At 43.5% G+C, this 19,631-nt stretch overlaps 1 protein-coding gene across 2 annotated transcripts in view; it reads left to right on the top strand.

Moving 5' to 3' along the window:
- The first annotated feature begins 8,157 nt into the window (after positions 1–8,157).
- The window catches only part of YWHAZ (tyrosine 3-monooxygenase/tryptophan 5-monooxygenase activation protein zeta), a 35,558-nt gene continuing 24,084 nt past the window's right edge, over positions 8,158–19,631 (top strand). Inside the window, exons 1-2 of one of the 2 annotated variants that reach the window (XM_055431714.2) lie at positions 8,158–8,296; positions 11,138–11,442. In XM_055431714.2, the coding sequence (XP_055287689.1) occupies positions 11,149–11,442 (294 nt within the window). In that variant the 5' untranslated portion in view covers positions 8,158–8,296; positions 11,138–11,148. Of the gene's footprint in view, positions 8,297–8,526; positions 8,784–11,137; positions 11,443–19,631 lie in introns of those variants that run through there. The other variant, XM_088844696.1, reaches the window with a different exon arrangement.

The raw sequence follows: 19,631 nt of genomic DNA, 5'->3' as shown, positions 1-19,631 counted from the left end.
CCATCTGGTATTTATTAAGTAGCTGCTCAACAAACATCTGTTCAAGAATGAAAGAAAGAATAAACGTGGTCTTTCCAGGACCCAGATCCATTGATGGGGTTCTGTTTTCCTAAAGACAATGAAGATCATCCATGATGATGTTGAGTATTTCACTGATATTCCAGAATCCCCTGGTCCTGATAATATTTATCTGCCCTTCCAGAAAGGCCCAGAGATGTTTCAGCAAAGAACAGTAGGGTACCATACAAAAGCCTGTCTTAGAACTCACTCTCCATTCTCTTGACTCTCTGCAATAGACGTCGGGGCTTTTCCTACATCTATAGTCCCCTCAATTCTCAGTCAAGACAAACACCCACTTCTCCCTGACCCCTGACACTCAACTTACCCTAATAAAATAATCAAGTCTTCTTTGGCAGCAGCTAAGGGTTAATTGTTCTTTCTAACCTTCATTCTGTTTCTAATCCCTACCCTCTCATATCTACAGCCACTGCCGAGCAGAATATTTTGACTTATTTATGCTGCTTGCATGCATAAGCTATTGCTGGCTGCACTGCTATGATAGGAAAGTCACAAAAGGAAGGTGGCCTCATCTTATACATTGCTTAGCTAGATCTTTTGGCCAATGGTGATTTAGAGAAACAGTTCAACACATGTGTCCTTTCCTTTTACTGGTCACTTACCAATTTAAATGTTCTTATAGTTGTTGCTTATTCATTTTTTAGTTGACCAAGTTTGAAGTCTTCTGACTATATTAGCCTTTTTAAAAAATCAATGTTTAACAAATAAGTGAGGCATTAGCTGTACAGGAGTTAGTCATGTTAAAAACACACACCTGACTGATCCAAAACAACCGTCTCCTGTCCCATAGAGTGGGTTTGTTTTAAATTTCCTGTCAAATTGCTGAAATATTAACATGTTTCAGGGATTCTTTAGGATTTCATGGTTAAGAAAGTGTGTAAACTACTCCTAAAAATAATTTCAAGTTGAGAGAGAGTGCCCCAGTTCAAGAAAACTACAATACAGAAATTCTGCTCTTAGGTCCTGAAAAACTTTATATCAGGTCCTGGGAAAACTGCCAGAAATTCACATTGCCCTTGATTCTTTTTCCAGATGACTAAAGGTTCAGGGGCAGGCAGGGGGAGAGGGGGTAGGGAGAGGATTTTTAAGTCTTCTAATATATATGCATTATTCTATTTTCAACCCTTAATGAATCCCAAATGTTCCCTTCACTTATTCTTGGGTCCTCAGGGCTGAAATATAGTCCAGAAAGGGACAAATTCTTCTGCTAACCTTTTCACTCCATGATTACTTTTGAATTGTAAATCATGCACTTTTGAAACTGTGAATTCCCAGCTGCTTTCACCTGCCTCAAACGATTGTCAAATGATGGAAAGCTCCAAGGGATAATCAGACATGGCAGTACCTGTACCATTTTTCATTTTGCTTTGTATGTATGAGGATCTCTCATATAAAATGATTTTTGAATTCAGAAAATATTTCTGGTAAGCATCATTAACCAGTACCTTCATTTCTGCACCACTAATCTCAATGGTACCTTCCAAAAGTTCTTTTAATGCTTAACACCAAATTAAAGTTTTTACCTTTGCTTACAAAATATAAAAATATATTAAAAATATAATTGATCAAGAGGATGGGAAGACAAGCCACAGACTGGGAGAAAATAATTGCAACAGACTAATAGAAGAGTGCTTTCCAAATTACACAAAGAACTCTTAAAACTCAACAAGGAGAAGACAACTGGATTAAAAAGTTGGTCAAAGACCTCAACAGTCACCTCATCAAAGAAGATATACAGATGGCAAATAAGCATATGAAAAATGCTCCACATCATTTGTCATTGGCTAAATGCAAGTTCAAACAACAATAACACTACTCACCTATTAAAATGGCCAAAATCCAGAACACTGACAACATCAAATGCTGACAAGTATGTTGAGCAATAGGAACTATCATTCACTGCTGGTGAGAATGCAAAATGATACAGTCACTGTGAAGACAGTTTTGTGGTTTCCTACAAAACTAAACATACTCTGACCATATGATCCAGCAGTGGCACTCCCTGGTGTTTGCTCAAAGGAGTTGAAGACTAATGTGCACACAAAAATCTGCATGTGGATGTTTATAGCAGCATTGCTCATAATTGCCCAAACGGATGCAACCAAGATGTCCTATGGTAAGGTGAATGGGTGTATCACTGTTATGCGGTACATCCAGATAATGGCATATTACTCAATCCTTAAAAATAAACAAACAATAAAACAACAAATCATGGAGGAATATTAAATGCAAATTTCTAAGTGAAACAAGCCAGTGTGAACAGCTGCTATTTTATGATTCCAACTATATGGCATTCTGGAAAAGAGAAAATTATGGAGTCGGTAAAATGATCAGTGGTTACCATGGCTTAGGGGGAAAGACGAATAGATGGACAAGAGAATTTTTAGGATAGTGAAATTACCTTGTATGACACTATAATGATGGATATATGTTATAATTTGCTGTTGTTGTTTAGTTGCTAAGTCATGTCTGACTCTTTTGTGACCCATGAATTGTAGCCTGCAGTCTCTTCTGCCCTTGGGATTTCCCAGGTGAGAATACTGGAGTGGGTTGCCATTTTATTCTCCAGGGGATATTCGTGACCCAGGGATCGAACCCAGGTCTCCTGCATTGGCAAACAGATTCTTTACTGTTGAGCCAGTGGAGAAGTCCATATAACATCACACATTTGTCCAAACCTGTAGAATGTACAATACTCAGAGTGAACCTAAAGGTTAATGTTGAACTTTGGGTGATAATGACTGTAAATGTATTTTAAGAAAATACCACTCAATTTTATTAATTTTAACAAATATCCCACTCTGTGGGAGATGTCAAAAATAGGGGAAGCTATGCATAAGTGGGTGCTAGAACTATATGAAGCTCTGTACCTTCCTCTCAATTTTGTTATGAATCTAAAATAAATCCCATAATACTGGAGACTGCAACTGAAGACTTAAAGGTTAAGATATTAAAATAGTGCCAAGTGCCAAGTTACGATCTTTGCTATAATCTTTCCCATTTTCCCATTAAAGTTCCATGAAAAAGTTTTTGAAAATTAAGACTCAATCATTTGCAAGAGGTATTTCCACTAACTACAGTACAGAGGGAACTAAATCAAGAAACTTTATCATGAATACTTTATCCTCAAGAAAGAAGAGCAAAATTGGTAGGAAGAAGTTAAGTCTTCACACTGTTCTTCAATCAGAATCTCCAGATCCCACGAGAAGGCACAGGAGAATTACAGAGAACCAGGGAGGCAGGGGTGGCTGGCTACAGAATGTGATGAATAGACCCCTGGCATAAGGAGCTTCAGATAAAGCATTGTGGGGAAGCACCCTGACAGCCCACAGTATTCAAGACTGCAGTTTTTCCATTTATCACAGCTGATTAAAGACGAACCCCAGATAACCTCTGATTCTTGACAACATAAATTCCCCTCCTTGCAGACAACTGGACAATGGGTCAAGGGAAGATCCTGTCATGACGGCTGCTCCACAAGTGATAAATGTAAATGTCCACTGGATTCCAGCATTTGGGTAGGTGAGTGTGTTCCTGCACGCTCTGACAACTTTAGATCTATCTATCTTTTCAAGAGGATGGCAGAGAGAAGCAGAGGAAATTTCACCTGCCTGTTGGCCAACTCTAAAACTGGAAGGAATTTCTCTTGTTGATACGTAATAGGAAAACAATCACCACCTCAACACAAGATTGAAAAAAACTCTATAGTGCAAGGAAATAGAGAGCTATCTGAAGACTCCAAAGAAGAGCATGCAACTGAAGATGATTTACTATAGGAAAAGAAGACTTTAGAAAATGTCTCTCTGTACTTAATGGAAAGTGGGGGAGATAGTGTCTATTTACTGATCATTAATTAGTAAATTTAAAATATAAGGCAAATAAAATTTCACTGTGGAATTAAAAATGCCTTTGGAGGCAAAAAAGCAAAACTGACTCTGCTGATGGTCAAATAAGTAGTTTGTAGGATGAATATGACGTTTTGTTTTTCAGGGAACCTTTCTCACTTCTCCATGGACAGTGCTCACAGCTCAGATTTCTCAAAACACAATCTGCTTACCTTTATGAGCCCTTACTTCGCTGTGCTTCTCTGTAATTGCATTTGGTGTTTGGGTCTGTCCCTTGACCATGTGTTGCTTCAGGGAGGGAGTATGACTCATGCATTTCTATCCCTCCAAAGCAGCATAATCTCTGACCAGTGGGCCCTAGTTAAGGGCCTGGTGAAGGTATGAAATGAGAGCTCACAGTCGACTTAGGGTTCTTATTGGTTTACATTTTTATTCTTTTTAATCAGCATGTGAAAAACCCAGTCTGCGACCAAAGTATCACAGAACACCATTTTAGAGACTGGGATGTCAGGACAGAGTTAAAAGTTATGGACTGAAAAACAAGTTTTTTTGTTTGTTTTTTTTTAAGAAAAACAAGGTTAAAACAGTATACAAAAGAATAAGGATGGCATCAAGTGAATAGTAAATTAAAAACCAGTGAGACTATTAGAGTGACTAAGAATTGAGAAAATGTTGCTTTCCTAAAGTCATTCTAGGAGTCAATAGATTAGTTGAGAATACATAAAATACCTCTTATCACAAGAGCAGAGGCCCTTACTCTCACTTCTTTTCTGTGCCTTTTTCCTTTCACATTTCCTCTTCAAAACAAAACAAACTCTTACCATGCTTTGGATTTGCCAATGACATCTACAGACATTACAGTGCGAGCTGTTACAACAGATAAAACCTAAATTTCAGTGGCTTAAAAAAGAAAAGGTATCCTTCGATAAAGTCCCTGAAGGCCTTTAAAGGTCAGCCTTTTATCTTATGGTCCCCCTCCTCTAAAGCCTTGGAATCCTCTCTATTTCAACTGGCAAATAGAGGTCCATTAACAGATCGAACAGAGGTTAAAACAAGGAGGTTTTTGCGGACCAAAGCACAAGTGGAGAACATGGTTTTGGATATGCCCTATTAGTGCTCAGTCACATGCAAGCGTGCTAAGTTACTTCAGTCGTGTCCAACTCTTTGCGACCCTATAGACTGTAGCCTGCCAGGTTCCTCTGTCCAAGGGATTCTCTAGGCAAGAATACTGGAGTGGGTTACCATGCCCTTCTCCAGGGGATCTGCACTGGCAGGTCTTCTGAACTGGCAGGTGGGTTCTTTACCACTTGTGCCACCTGAGAAGCCCTATACATATATATATACATATCTTCATTTAATCTTCAATATCATTTAATGAGTTGTTTTTATTACTAGTACTTTATTGACAGTAATATCAAGACACAGGTTAAGCAACTTGACTGAGCCAACAGGGTTGAGCAGTGAAGAAAATAAAACAAGTCAGACTACTAGTGAAACTTTCTAGTAAATGTCCTAGGGTTCAAGTTCACAGGTTCTATTTCTTTGTTTTCAATTATCCTTGCCATATGTTATTCCTATTCCTCAAAGTACTTATCACTTGGGGCTTCCCTGCAATCTCATTACACTTTATCTCATGAACACGTTGATCTGAGTTTGTAAAACCTAATAGTTCCTGTCCTTTCACCAAAAAAGCCTTGCTATTTAAAGCAGGAGGCAAAAATCTAATTTAGCTGTTTCCTAAGATAAATCCACATTTTATTTATGCAGCGAAATCCCTAAACTTTCTCTAAAACAAAGGGCATATGTTTTATCTATCTATCTATATTGAGACATTAAACAACCTCACTTTGATGGGGTGTGGTTTATGAGAAATCTCAGTTTCATCCCACGGATAGAACCCAGGTCATGGCAGTGAAAGCCTGGAATCCTAATCATTAGGCCACCAGGGAACTCCCATCCATTTCCTTTTAGGAAAGATTTTTTAAACTTAGTATCTTCTTTCTGGTGCTGAAATCTGGTATAAAACTAGAGACCAGAATTTCTTTTAAAGAAAGCTTTTGAAATATTAGTCATTTTAAGTGAGTCACTCCCTAAAAGAATTTGCTTGGGAGTCAAAGAAAGGTGACTTTAATGTCCCAGAAAAAAACTGATCAATTTGTTCATCCATTCTATCTACTATTAATCTGTTCCGACGGGAAAATTAAAAACACTGAAATTGAACTGGTCAGTAGAAAACCCTCTTTCTCGTTTATATTTTACTATCTAACTGCCAGTTGGAATTTCAGGCCAAACGTCATTTGTAGAACAGTCGTGTACCCATCATACAAAACAGACAAGGCGCTCCGAAGCACCAGGCGCTGGAAGAGTGAGGAAACCTTTTACGTGACGGTTACTGACAAATCCAATCCTCTGGAGAACTTGAGGCTGAACTCCTGGAAGGCTCTTCTGTCAGCTGTGCCTAAAGCAGGGCCCGAGTATGTGCTTAGGGGCTTCCCTTGTAGGTCAGCTGGTAAAGAATCTGCTTACAATGCAGGAAACCCAGGTTCAACCCTGGGTCGGGAAGATCCTCTGGAGAAGGAAATGGCAACCCACTCCAGTATTCTTGCCTGGAGAATCCCGTGGACAGAGGAGCCTGGCGGGCTACAATTCATGGGTCACAAGTGTCGGACACGACTTAGCGACCAAACCACCACAGCAGCTGCTCAATAAAGTGATGTTGGAAAAGTCAACGAGCCCAAGATGGAGCTCACACATGGGTAGGAGGAAGAGTTCTGAGTTCTAGAAACTCTCAATGACGTTTGCAATTGCTTTGGTAGGTCATCCAGCCACTAACCTTTTCTAAGTTCTAACACTTACCTAAAGGAAGACGGATCAAAGACATTCACACAGTGAATGCATGTCTTTGAACTTCCTGAGGTGGGCTGGGTGGAGGCCCTACCGTTTTAGGTTGGCAGGTTAACGCGGCACCTGCAATTTCCGCCCTTCTCTTTCCTCTCTTCCTGGCTCCCGGTCCCCGTTCCTCGCCCCGCCCGCGGCCCACCGCCCGCTGGGTCAACCCGGACGTCCCCGTCTCGGGAGAAAACAGGTAATCATCACGTTTTAAACCACGGAAGCATGAGGTCTCTCAGTGAAAGCTTTATTTTGGACAGAAAAAATTCAGCCTACGAAAAACGAGGGAATACAGCCAAACCTCTTTGCCTCCTGTCATGTTACGGCCTCCAGGGCCCCCTCAAAGCTTCCACCTAAGGACGCCGTCTTTCCCTCTCGGAGGCTGAAGGCCTTGGGAGAGCTCCTCCCAGGCCTCACCTCCCGCCAGCTCCGCCCGCCACACCTCACCCCCCACTTGGTGCCCACCCATTGTCCCCTCGCAGTTGTCACTGCGCACTGGTGCCCCGGCCCCGACTGGAAAAACCAACCGGTGGCTCAGCCCACGTACTGGGACCGGACGCCTCCGTCCATCCCGAGCCTTAAAAGGCCTCCGGCCGCCGTCCCTGAGGCGGCAGGTAAAGCGGCGGCAGCGGCAAGGAGACAGGGAGGGGCCGCGCGCCCCGATCGCCCCGCCCGGCGAGCTTGTCGGGGGAAGCTGGGGGGCTAGCGCGCCACATCGCCCCTCCCCGACCCTTTGACAGTGCCCCCCACCCCCAAGTCCAGATCATAATGCCCGCGCCGCGGAGCCGCTCTCGTAACCTAGCCCCCCGGATGGCCCCGGGGGGCAGTTACAGCCGCGAAGCACGGAGGGCGGGGCGGGCCAGGCGGATGGGAGGGGATGGGGGGAGTGTGAAAGGTCCCGGATGTTGCCGAACGGGCGCCCCTTCTTGAGGGAGTAACTGGCGCAGGCGCAGAAGGGTCGCACGAACCCTAAGGTGGGGGCGGGGAAAAATTGCTTCCCTGCTGGTTTGGGAGCAGCGAGCCGGAGAAGGGTTGTGGGGGATCCGAGGGGAAGGCGAGGGAAACGGTGGGGATACTGGTGACCGGAAAAAAAGAACTTTCTGTTCGGACACCCTCAGGACAGGAGTAGAGAAGTTGGAAGCCGAGAGGGCAGGGGAGGAGAGTTGGGAGCGGAGGGGACGCGCGCGCACCTCCGCTCGCCCTCTAACGCGGGCGGGCAGGACGGCCGCGCGCTGGGGAGCGGCGGTTGCTCTGGGCCCCCAGCGCTGTGGGCACCAATCAACGGTTGCCATAGCAGCGTTTGACGTCATCGTGCGTGTGGTGCCCCTGCTGCCGGGGCTGGTGATTGGAGGAAACCCCGTGTCTGCGGAGCGGCTGTAGCCTGTGAGCAGCGAGATCCAGGGACAGAGTCTCAGCCTCGCCGCTGCCGCCCAGAGACTGCTGAGCGCCGTCCGTCCGTCCGTCGCCACCTACTCCGGACACAGGTAAGGGACTCGGCCGCCACCGCCGCCTCGCCCCGCTTCGTCCTATCCCAGGCCCAGCATCCGAAGGCGCGGGAGCAGTCCCCGTTCCGCATCCCCTCAAGCCTCGCTCGCCCGCGGTTGTGAGCGGCGCTGGGCTGAGGCGGAGTCTCCTCAGGCGGAGACGGGCGGCGGCTTCTCTTCCGCTGGGTTCTGGCGGGCGGCTCGCGGCCGCCTTAGGCTACTTGCTTCCGGATCGACGCCTCGGCGCGGAGGGGCGCCGGGTCTGATCCGGTCCCCGGGGGTTGGAGGGGGTGGGAAGGGCGCCCGCACGCCAGGCTTCCCCCAGGGACCCGCCCGGTCGCCGGCCTCGCGAGGCTGCCCGAGGCAGCGCCGGCCGCGATCCGTTCCTTTTTCGCGCCCCCCCGCCGCCCCCTCCTCCGCGCAGCCCCGCCGCCCCCTCCGCCCGAGAGAGAATGACTCGGCGGCCGCGGGCATCGCAGTGGCGCAGGTGAGGCCGCCCCCTCCCCGCCGGCCGCGTCCCCTCCCCCCGCCTCTCCCGCCCTCCCGGCGGCGCGGCCTCCGCGCCCCGCGCTGCGGCGGCACCCGGCCCTCCTCCCCCACCCGGGCGGCGGCGGCGCGGCGCGGCGGCGGGAGGGTCGGCCCCTGCCGCGGGGCTGCGCGCCAGGGCGGCCCGGAAGCGCCCGCCAGGTAGCGCGGGGCGAGGCCGCGCTTCGGTCGAGCCGGCCCCGGGGTGGGGCTCGCCCGAGACCTCGAGCCGAATTTCCCGGGTTCCGCGGGGGTGGCGGGGGGATGGGGCTGGCTTTCTGTCTCCGCGTGGAGCGGGCGGTGGGTTCGGAGCCCAGGTAGGGGAGCGCGATGAGGGTGGGGAGGACGGGGGACCGCGGGGCTCGCTCGTCCTCCCGGGGCTGGGGGGCCTGGTAGACCTGAGGGTCCCTGCGCGGGTGTGTGTCGACCGGGACCCCGCTCGGCGGGGCGGGGGAGCCCGCGCGTAACAGCCGGCGGCGGCCGGGCTCGCCTGGGTGTGGCTCGCCCCCTCCCCCGCCGGCTGCAGCTGTCGGGCCCCCGGAGACTAAAGGAGGACCCGCGCCGGACGCCGACGGGAGAGTGGGGTGTGTCCGCGGCCGGCCGCTCGCGGTTCCGCTTCTGCGGGCGGGCGGCCCCGGCGTCCGTGCCCCCGAGGCGGGCGGGCGGGCGGCTCCCGGTGCCGGGCGCAGGCGGGGGCGCGCGTCTCCTCCCCGCCGCCCGGGCCCCGGTGGGGGAATTAACACTAGGCAGTAGGTTGGGCTCCTTGACACAGATCCGCCATGACAAAGAGGGAGACGCGGGGACTCGCGCGGAGGCACCAGCCTGGGCGGAGCCAAGGAGGGGGGTTGCGGCTGGCGCGGACGGAAGGGTTTGCCCTTTAAAGCCACAGACGGCCCGTTGTCGTTTCACCCACCTCGAAGCCTTCCGCCGGTGAAGGGTTAAATGGGTGCGGCGACTCCCGAGATCGCTGCTTATTCTTTGAGAAAACTAGTCCACTTCCCCTCGTTACCGAGGGGTTTGGGAGAGGAACCTTTGTACTGGTTGTAGATAATTTTCTTTAGAAGTAGCATTAGCCAGAGAGGGGGGGAGAATTGGTAATTGCAAGAAAGGGGTGGTGAGGTTATGCGATAATAAATTTTGGGTTTGACATTGAAAACAGTATACTTCCTATTTAAGCTAGCTAAATTACTTCTTTAAATACAAAGGACTGGTTCCGATTTGGTGTTTTAAAAAGAAATGTTTTGTGGGATTTCCCTGGGAAGGTGATGAAAGGGAGTCAGTTCCCACAGTGAGTGACAGTGACTCTTCTATTCTTCGTAAGTCATGTACCCTTTGGGACCACTATGGGGGCTAGTATGTTTCTGTGCTGCTTTAGGATCTTTCAGAAGGATGTCTTAAGGAATAACATAACGGGGAAATTGAAAAGTCCAGAGCTTTAAAATGAGAAAGAATTAGGAAGTCTTGATAAGAACAATTTGAGTGATAATGTATTCAATTAATTTTTGACTACTAGAAACAAGGCAGTAAGTTTGCAGTAAACTGAACAATGACATCACTGATCACACTGGGAAGCATTTAATGTCTACATTGAAGTTCCAGGGCGCATGGATTTTTTTTTAAGTTCATGTGCATATAACAAGGTTCAGATGAATGAAGCCTTAGTTATTGATCCTTGGTGGTGGTTTTACAGTCACAGTGTTAAAGTAAGCAATATGGTCATTGCTTCCAGGAAATTGGCCTGCTGATCAGCTGTTGCAAAGATCAGTGGACTTGGGGTGGGAGTGTTATCAGCTAAAATTTAAACACTCGACGAGCAGATATTAACAGTAATAGGACATGAATTACATTAAACTGATAGGAGTCGTGATTCTGAAAGTTTGGTAATATTCTTCAGAGGTGGTGTTCTCACTAAAGAAAAACTGCTTAATTTTGGATTACCCAGTGATATTTGAAACTAGAGTTGAGATTTTGACCAAGTAAGATAAGGGTTGGTTTTTTAGGCAGCCTTTTTGGTCAAGTGTGCTACAACTTTATGTGAAATTAAGAATCTTGTGAACAAAGATGAGATAATGTAATTTTAGTTTTGCTGAACCGATTTTGATGGCTTTAGATGTACACTATGCACGCTGAGTATGCCACTTCTTTTTTTTTTTCTTATTCTAATCATCCTTTTGTGAAGTTTCATTGAATTCCACATGTAGAGAATCTTCCATCGGTAATTAAGTTTGAAGTGTTAACATGTTTACAAAGGGTATGATTTTTAGTCTGTTTGTTTTACTGGAAAAAAATCTAAATGCTACTTTTTTTCCCCTGCAGAACATCCAGTCATGGATAAAAACGAGCTGGTACAGAAGGCCAAACTGGCCGAGCAGGCTGAACGATATGATGACATGGCAGCCTGCATGAAGTCTGTAACTGAGCAAGGAGCTGAATTATCCAATGAGGAGAGGAATCTTCTCTCAGTTGCTTATAAAAATGTTGTAGGAGCCCGTAGGTCATCTTGGAGGGTCGTCTCCAGTATTGAGCAAAAGACGGAAGGTGCTGAGAAAAAACAGCAGATGGCTCGAGAATACAGAGAGAAAATAGAGACCGAGCTAAGAGATATCTGCAATGATGTACTGGTGAGAAACCGTTCAGTCTAGTGTCACTGTAATACAAGGTTTCTTTAATGATTATCAGTTACATTACTCTCAACTTTTTCTTTCTTTGGTTTCTCTTTTCCTTTTAAAAATGGGGTGTTCTAGATTTCCAAATCTTTCAGAGTGTCATTACTAAAATGTTAGAACAATTGTGGTTAGATTTGTATGAAATGAATTGTGATGATTATCAGTCAGCTCAAATAGATTAGTAGTATATTTTGTTCTAATTGAAAAGGTGATCGAACTATCATTTCAGTTGTGGTTAGAATATTCGTAGTAGTTCTAGAGCTGATTTTCTTTAAAGTATATAGATGCAGAAATTTTACGTATCTTTATGTAAGATATTGTAGACTTAGTAACCTCCCCTGCATTAGCCACTGAAATGTTAATACAATGAGTCAGCCGTGCAGAAAACTGGCTTGACAGTTGTTTTTGCCTTTCTGAATTTAAGTGTTGGAAGTCAACTTTGAACGTTGACAACCACATTAAAAGATTATGAAAAACTCAAAGCTTGATTTTCCAGGTTCAGTCAAGGAGTATTTTAAGAATTTAGTGTCTACTCCGTTGAAGCATTGCTTCTCTAAATAGCTTAAAAGACTTGAACATTAAATTTTGGTTAATTCTAAAATTTTCTTACAAATGGCGACTTTCTGTGTCAGAAAAGTTAAAATATGAGGATAAGTTGTTGGACCGTGCAACCGTTTATCATATAACAGCCTGTGTACACTAACACTTTCATTTTTAATGAACTGGAAGTTTGTGGAATAATATTTAAAGTGGGTTTAACTAAATGATTACTCTTATATTGCAGATAGGTACTCTTCCATACACATGGGTCTCTGTTTGACAGAGCTCTGGTATACAGAGAGAGGCTGAATCCCACTTCCTCTGAAAATCCAACTGTACTTCTTAATATTTGAATCTTGTTCATGGAAGAAGTACTATAACAAGCAATATAGAATTATTTCTGATGGGGTTTGGAGTTTTTGTTAAAATGGTAATGGTATTATGATTCCTTTACAGTAGTCTAACGCTAATGGAATAGCTTCAGTTCCTAAATTATGAGTACTTTTCTCAAATGATCATTCCGACGGCCTTTTTAAAGAATAACGTTCACTATTTTAATGTGGGCTACAGTCTTCTCATGTGCTGTCTATCTTGTGGGTAGTTTGTTTTTGATTGCTTCCTTGAAATCTTTATATTGATAGCTATCATTCATTTCTAAAATGAAAAGGGAGTTCCATGCTTTTATCAAGACTAAATGACAAATGCTTATCTTATGCTTTTCTAATGTGGTAAGAATATTTAAAATTTGGAAATAGCATGTTTCCCTATAATTAAAAAATTGCTATTGGACTTTTCCCTACCTTCCTTGCTCTGTTTACTGGTAAGAACCTGACTGTTACTTAATTTTGTTCACTCTAATGTTTTTCCCCCAGTTATTGTACCTGATAGATTAAATAATTAAGAGTTTTGTGATTTCCCTTAAGACAAAAGTCAGTTTTAGGAATAAAAGGGGATGTGGTAATAACATTCATCCTCTACTAACAGCTTATTTGCAATTCCAGGTAGGTATTTGCATGTTTTCCACACAAAAAGTATAAAAGCTCCTGTCATTGTGAGACTTTTCCTAGGAAAAGACTGTAGCAGTTTTAGCTTTACTTTCCTTTGTTTTCCTTATCAAGGAAAAAAATACTGCATTGAATCAGTGGGTGAGAATATCTGGATTAATCTGAATAGCTTCTCCTGTTGAAATGATTATTAAGGGATTTCGATACTGGTTGCTGATCACTATGTTGTTTTCCTTCAGAATAGCACCCTGGCTTCGCACCAAGTCTAAATGAAATTTCCAGTTCGAAAGTCTAAATGAAATTTCCACTTTGAAAGTATAGAAAAGTGAAAGTTTAATTTCTTTACTATATAAAAGGCTCAAAGAATTCTAAAAAGCTTTTGCTTCCAACCTTAGTCTTTTCAGAAGTGAAGCTCCCTTAGTGATCTTTGCATGGCTCATCCCTCCTAATATATAGTAGATACTCAAATTATTTGTTAAGTAAATGAGCTTTTGGCTTCTTTTGGTAAAGAGGTGGAACTAGGTCAGCAGTATGGCTAATTTTCCAAGGCCTTTTCTGTTTCAACTTGGGGAAACTTGGATATTTACAGATACTGTGATTCTTTACAGGCAGGCTTCTTTTCCCAGTCATCTTTCTTCAAACAGGTCCTGTTGACTTGGGAAACATCTTGCATAAAATTCCTTTTCTCCTTTTAAGTAAAATGGAAGAATAAAATATAGCAGAACTGTTATTTCTAGAGAAAAAATGATTTGACCTGATTTGCTTGATAATTAGTGAACGTGTGCCTAATTATATCTCAATATCTTATGTAATAAAACTATAATCAGTTGTAATTTTTATTGCTCTAGTTTTTTTCTTTGACTTTTAATTTGAGAAAAATAAGCAGATAATTGCTTTTTGGAATTAATATTATAGGCTGATAGCATCATTGATGAACCAGACTTCATTGTTCTATACTGCCTAAGAAAATATTCTGTCTTCCTATTAGTAGGAACTAACCTCCATGGTTCAAAGTTTCTCTGAAGAGCCCTTCACTCTTACTAGGTTATTGCCATTCTGGTTACGTGTACTTATCAAGTGTTTGTTTAATTTATACTATTTACTAAGCAGTGAGAGAGCAGGGACCATGTTACTTCGTACAGAAATTTTAGAGCATTACTGTAGAGCATGGCCACTGGCCTTATTCTTCACAACATGAACTTCTCTTTATGCAAAATTATGATTCTCTTCCTTGTGTTGTTAAGTTCGAAATTACAGTATATGAACTAATGCAGTCAGCCTTTTGTAGCAGATCTTAGACCAAATGTTCTTGTGTCAGTGGGGGAAGGGGTTGATACCTCTTCTGCCTAAAGTCACAAGAAGCCAAAAATTAGGTAGTTTTATCTTGAACATGATGAAATGTAAAATGAAATGAGCATATGCATACTAGATTGTTTTTAATTCAAACTCAATAATATAATGGCCTGAAAAGAGCAGGTTTTGCGTTGTAACCAGTGTTACTTTTAAATAGCCAGGTGGCCTGAAGATATTATTCATCAGAGAAAACTGAGCTCAGTTAAATGGGAATAATACCTACCCCATAGGATTGCTGTGGAGAAAATCAGATAGAGCTCTTAGTGCCCCATTTATCTCAGTTTGGGGCTTCTCTTTAAAGCAGTGACAGTAGTACAAACCTGCCTATAAGTTAATACAGGTCTCTTTAACTTGGGAATCTAAGAATGAAATTTAAAAGATCCAAGAAACCTTAAAAATTGTGTATCTTTCAAGGACAGAGGGCCCATACTAGCCAGCAAGTTTTCAAAGGTTTCATTTAAGAGTTGAAAGCCACTGGAATAAGTTAAAGAATGGCTTCCTTATTAGGACATGAATTAGTAAAATCGTGAGTCTGTCATTTATAACACTTGGCAACAATATTTGTTGTGTGATTCAGTTAACTTGACTGAGTTCCATTTTATTATGCTTCTCTACATTTTTAAGGTGTGGTTGCTGGGCACTGGTTTTTATCTCCATAGAACTGCCATTAAGCAGGAGCAAGCTGGGAAGTGCCTTGGGCTTTAAAAACTGCTATATAAGAGTTTTAAGTTGAAAATCACTAGACAGTTCATTTATTGGAATAAGGGCTTCTCAAAAGAATTGTGCAGTGTTACATTCATTTTCTTGACTGTAAATTTACATGTTTTTGTCAAATAACTGTTTTTGGTATGTTTCAAAGTACAATGACCTTACGTGACATAGGAGATAGCAGCAGTCCCTTCCAGGAAGAAGTCCATTGGACAGTCTTTTGGTAGTAAAATTAAGCAGTCTTTAAGAGTTTTCTTGGTAATGGTTAACTGTTGTACCTGGTGAGGTAGTTTGTATATTTGGGAAGTCTGAGGTGTATGAAATGTAAAGGAAAGAAACAGTGGAAAAATAGGTGTTTACTGTTTGGTGGAAAGGGGAAGAATAACAGCTTGGTCAAGAGCAACAGGTTACCTCTCCTTTTTCAGCCTAGCAATACTTAATGTAAGAATGAAGTCTTTCCTGCCTGTTCTAGAAAGAGAGACAGATGACCTGGAGAGGTTTAGTGATTAGATGAGCTGGGAAGATAGTTAAAAAGTGAACTAAAGAATAGATTACAGGATTAAAAATTGAAATTCAAGCAGAAAAACCTAAGAAAAATCTTTAAAGTATAGGAGGAACATGTACACTTACAAACTCTTCAGCTCTTCTGATCTGCCCAAGAAAGAGAAAGAAATTGTATTCTGCCCCAGCAGAGGCATTTTAATTTAGAGAGGTCAGGAAATAAAGATACCCTAGAGTATCTTTATAGATTACCAAGAGTAATTTTGCTTTTCAGTTTTTCTTCTAAAAACACCCAATTTGGGGACTTCTCTGGTGGTCCATTGGTTAAGACGCTGCACTTCAAATGCAGGGGGTGAAGGTTAATGCCCTTGTTGGGGAACTAAGATCCCACATGTTTTGCAGAGTGTGGCCAAAAAGTAAATGCCCAGCTTTATGAGTAAAAAAATCTATGGTAACATCTCAGTAGTGGTACAGTAGAAGATCCTAGTTAGTTGGTTAATTGAAAAGTAGTTCAAACGTGTTCCTACTTGTTCTGTACATTTTCAGTTAAAACGAATGTGTATGTTCATTTGCCCATTTCTAGTGTGGAGCTAAGACCTTTTCTTTGAATGTGCATAGACCTACAGTTTGAAAATAACTTGCTGCTGCTGCTAAGTCACTTCAGTCGTGTCCGACTCTGTGTGACCCCATAGACGGCAGCCCACCAGGCTCCCCTGTCCCTGGGATTCTCCAGGCAAGAACACTGGAGTGGGTTGCCATTTCCTTCTCCAACGTGTGAAAGTGAAGTCGCTCAGTCATGTCTGACTCGTAGCGACCCCATGGACTGCAGCCTACCAGGCTCCGCCATCCATGGGATTTTCCAGGCTCGAGTACTGGAGTGGCTTGCCATTGCCTTTTCCGAAATAACTTGCTGCTGCTGCTGCTAAGTCGCTTCAGTTGTGTCCGACTCTGTGCGACCTCATAGACGGCAGCCCACCAGGCTCCCTCGTCCCTGGGATTCTCCAGGCAAGAACGCTGGAGTGGGTTGCCATTTCCTTCTCCAATGCATGAAAGTGAAAAGTGAAAGTGAGGTCGCTCAGTCGTGTCCGGCTGAGTGACCCCATGGACTGCAGCCCACCAGGCTCCTCCATCCATGGGATTTTCCAGGCAAGAGTACTGGAGTGGCTTGCCATTGCTTGCTAGCTACCCCTAAAAGAGATGCAACCTTTATAAAATGTAATTTGAGTTTACATAGTAGAGTAAGAACTTAGAAGCTAAAAGAAAATAATCAGAATTTTTCTAATCTTTCAATTGTTTGGATAACCCAAGTGATACGTGTGTGTGTCCTTTAAATATAGTCATTTCAGAACATTCAGCGTAATTGCATTAGAAATGCTTTTCATACTTAAATTTGATAACAAAAATAGCATAGCATTTTAAGTAATTATATCCAAGTATAATGGCATAGCTTGGGGAACAAATAAAGGACTCAATAATGGTATAACTGCTGTTAGAAACTAAAGGGGGTTTCAGAGAGTAGCTGAAAAATATATCTAAAGTAGCCCAAAGATAAAACGACGACATGGGCATTATTGGTGTTTGCCTAGGAATGACTGGAAAAGACTCTGATGCTGGGAAAGGTTGGGGGCGGGAGGAGAAGGGGACGACTGAGAATGAGATGGCTGGATGGCATCACTGACTCTGTGGACAAGAGTTTGAGTGAACTCCGGGAGTTGGTGATGGACAGGGAGGCCTGGCGTGCTGTGATTCATGGGGTCGCGGAGAGTCGGACACGACTGAGCGACTGAACTGAACTAGGAATGAAAAAGACCTGGCGTAAAGTCAGTCTGTTAAGTGAGGTTTGGTTAATACAGCAAATTAAGTGATGGTTCATTCTATCAGAACATTAGGTGGAAACAGTTGCTTTATTCAAAACCCTTTTGCAGTAATTTTGCAGGAGATGAGATTAGGAAGAGAGAGAGGGTGCTGGTTAGAGCATGAAGGGGTCAATTATGTTATAAATTAATGAATGTGGGACTTAATGGCCTTGCGAAAACTTTACCCAAAGGAAATAATGCCAGATTTTACCTCTTCCAAGACATGCAAAAATAGTTCTGCTTTTATAAAGAAAATCAGAGCCAACTTTCTCCTACTAATATCAGAAGTAGATTTTCAGTGGAATTGGGTCTTTAACCTATGAAAGGCATAGCTTCCCCCCCGCCATGAATATAATTTGTTGTTGACTAGTCTCTCAGTTGTATCCAACTGTTTTGTGACCCATGGACTGTATAGCCCGCCAGGCTCCTTTGTTGGATTTCTCAGGCAAGAATACTGGAGTAGGTTGCCATTTCCTCCTCAAGTGGATCTTCCCAACCCAGGGATTGAACCCGCATCTCCTGCATTGCAAGAGGAAGTCAAAATTATGGGTGTTCTGATGTCAGCCAAGCTCAGAAAAACTTAATGTAGTCCACTGAAATGCTCATAGGCCTTAGAACTTTTTTTTTTTTTAATTCCTGAGATAATCTCTATTGTGATTTCATCCTGATTTCCATCTCTGTTTATTACGGTTTTGCATTGAGTAGAAACACTGCTCTTTAGGGAATTTTTTTTTCTTCTTTTTAGTATTTATTTACTGGGTTGCCTCAGGTCTTAGTTGTGTCATGTGGGATCTTTGTTGCAGTGTGTCGGATATGTCGTCGTGGCTTGTGGGCTCCTCTCCAGCAGTGGTGTGCGGGCTTTAGAATGTGGAGCTTAGTTGTCTGTTGACACATGGGCTCTTAGTTCCCTGACCAGGTATCAAACCAACTTCCCCTGCATTGGAAGACAGATTTTTAAGCACTGAACCACTGCTGTCATCTTGAGTGTGCTGCAATCAGGAGTTCCTCTTCCTTTTGAAACTACCTATTCTTTCTAACCTCTTAATTTTTAGCACATTTTCTACTTAACAATGACATCTTGGACTTAACTTTGAGTTCTTTTTCTAATTGTAAGTTAATTGCTGTGTTGGCTGCATCATTGGTTCTCAGCTCTTTACATTCATGTTGATACTCATTTGTATGATACATTTCCTGTGGGTAGTACCCAGGATTTGGAGAAGGAAATGGCAACCCACTCCAGTGTTCTTGCCTGGAGAATCCCAGGGACGGGGGAGCCTGGTGGGCTGCCGTCTATGGGGTCACACAGAGTCGGACACAACTGAAGTGACTTAGCAGCAGCAGCAGCAGTACCCAGGATTATTTGCCACTCCCATTCTACTAATAGTAGTTGTATCCTTTACTCTCCCACTCAGAAGCATATTGGCAAGAAAGTGATGTTGTAAGAATAAACTTCACCTAATTTTAATGGACAGAAGCTAAGTTATAAACTTTATATTGCTAGTGGTGGTCATTCACTTGGACTTGTTATCTTTACTGTTCTTGTCCCAGCTCTGTGCTGCATACAGATAGCTCTTACTCTTATCTTTTTATAAAGCAATGCTTTCCTTCTGTGCCTTTGGCTCTTGTTTGGTCTTCTTGTCCCTGATACAAGCCATTGCCAGTTTCCATCTTTATGGCCTGAGGGTTTCTTTACTCTGATTTGTATTGCTGCTGCTGCTAAGTCGCTTCAGTCGTGTCCGACTCTGTGCGACCCCATACGGCAGCCCACCAGGCTCTGCCATCCCTGGGATTCTCCAGGCAAGAACACTGGAGTGGGTTGCCATTTCCTTCTCCCTGATTTGTATTAGGTAGGTACAAAAGTAATTGTGGTTTCAGACAGTGAATTTTGAATAACTAACTAGGCTCAAACACATCTTTATTAATCAAAATAGGAACCATTACAATCAACACATTTTTGCCAATAGAGGAAAGTTTTTGTTTATTCCTGTAGCATAAAAATCTATGCTTTATTATTCAATGAACTCTTGGAAAGCATTTTCTGCCTCCTGCTGGTTGTGGAAATGTTTTGCCTGCAAAAAGTTGTCAAGATGCTTTGAAGAAATGATAGTTGGTGAGAGTTCAGGTGAATATGGCGGACGAGGCAAAACGTTGTAGTCATAGCCCAATTTGTTCAACTTTTGAA

Source organism: Moschus berezovskii, chromosome 16, assembly GCF_049115385.1.
Source record: "Moschus berezovskii isolate FMDL1 chromosome 16, NW_MosBer_1.0, whole genome shotgun sequence".
NCBI lineage: Eukaryota > Metazoa > Chordata > Mammalia > Artiodactyla > Moschidae > Moschus > Moschus berezovskii.
This window is presented reverse-complemented; position numbering and strand designations above follow the sequence as displayed.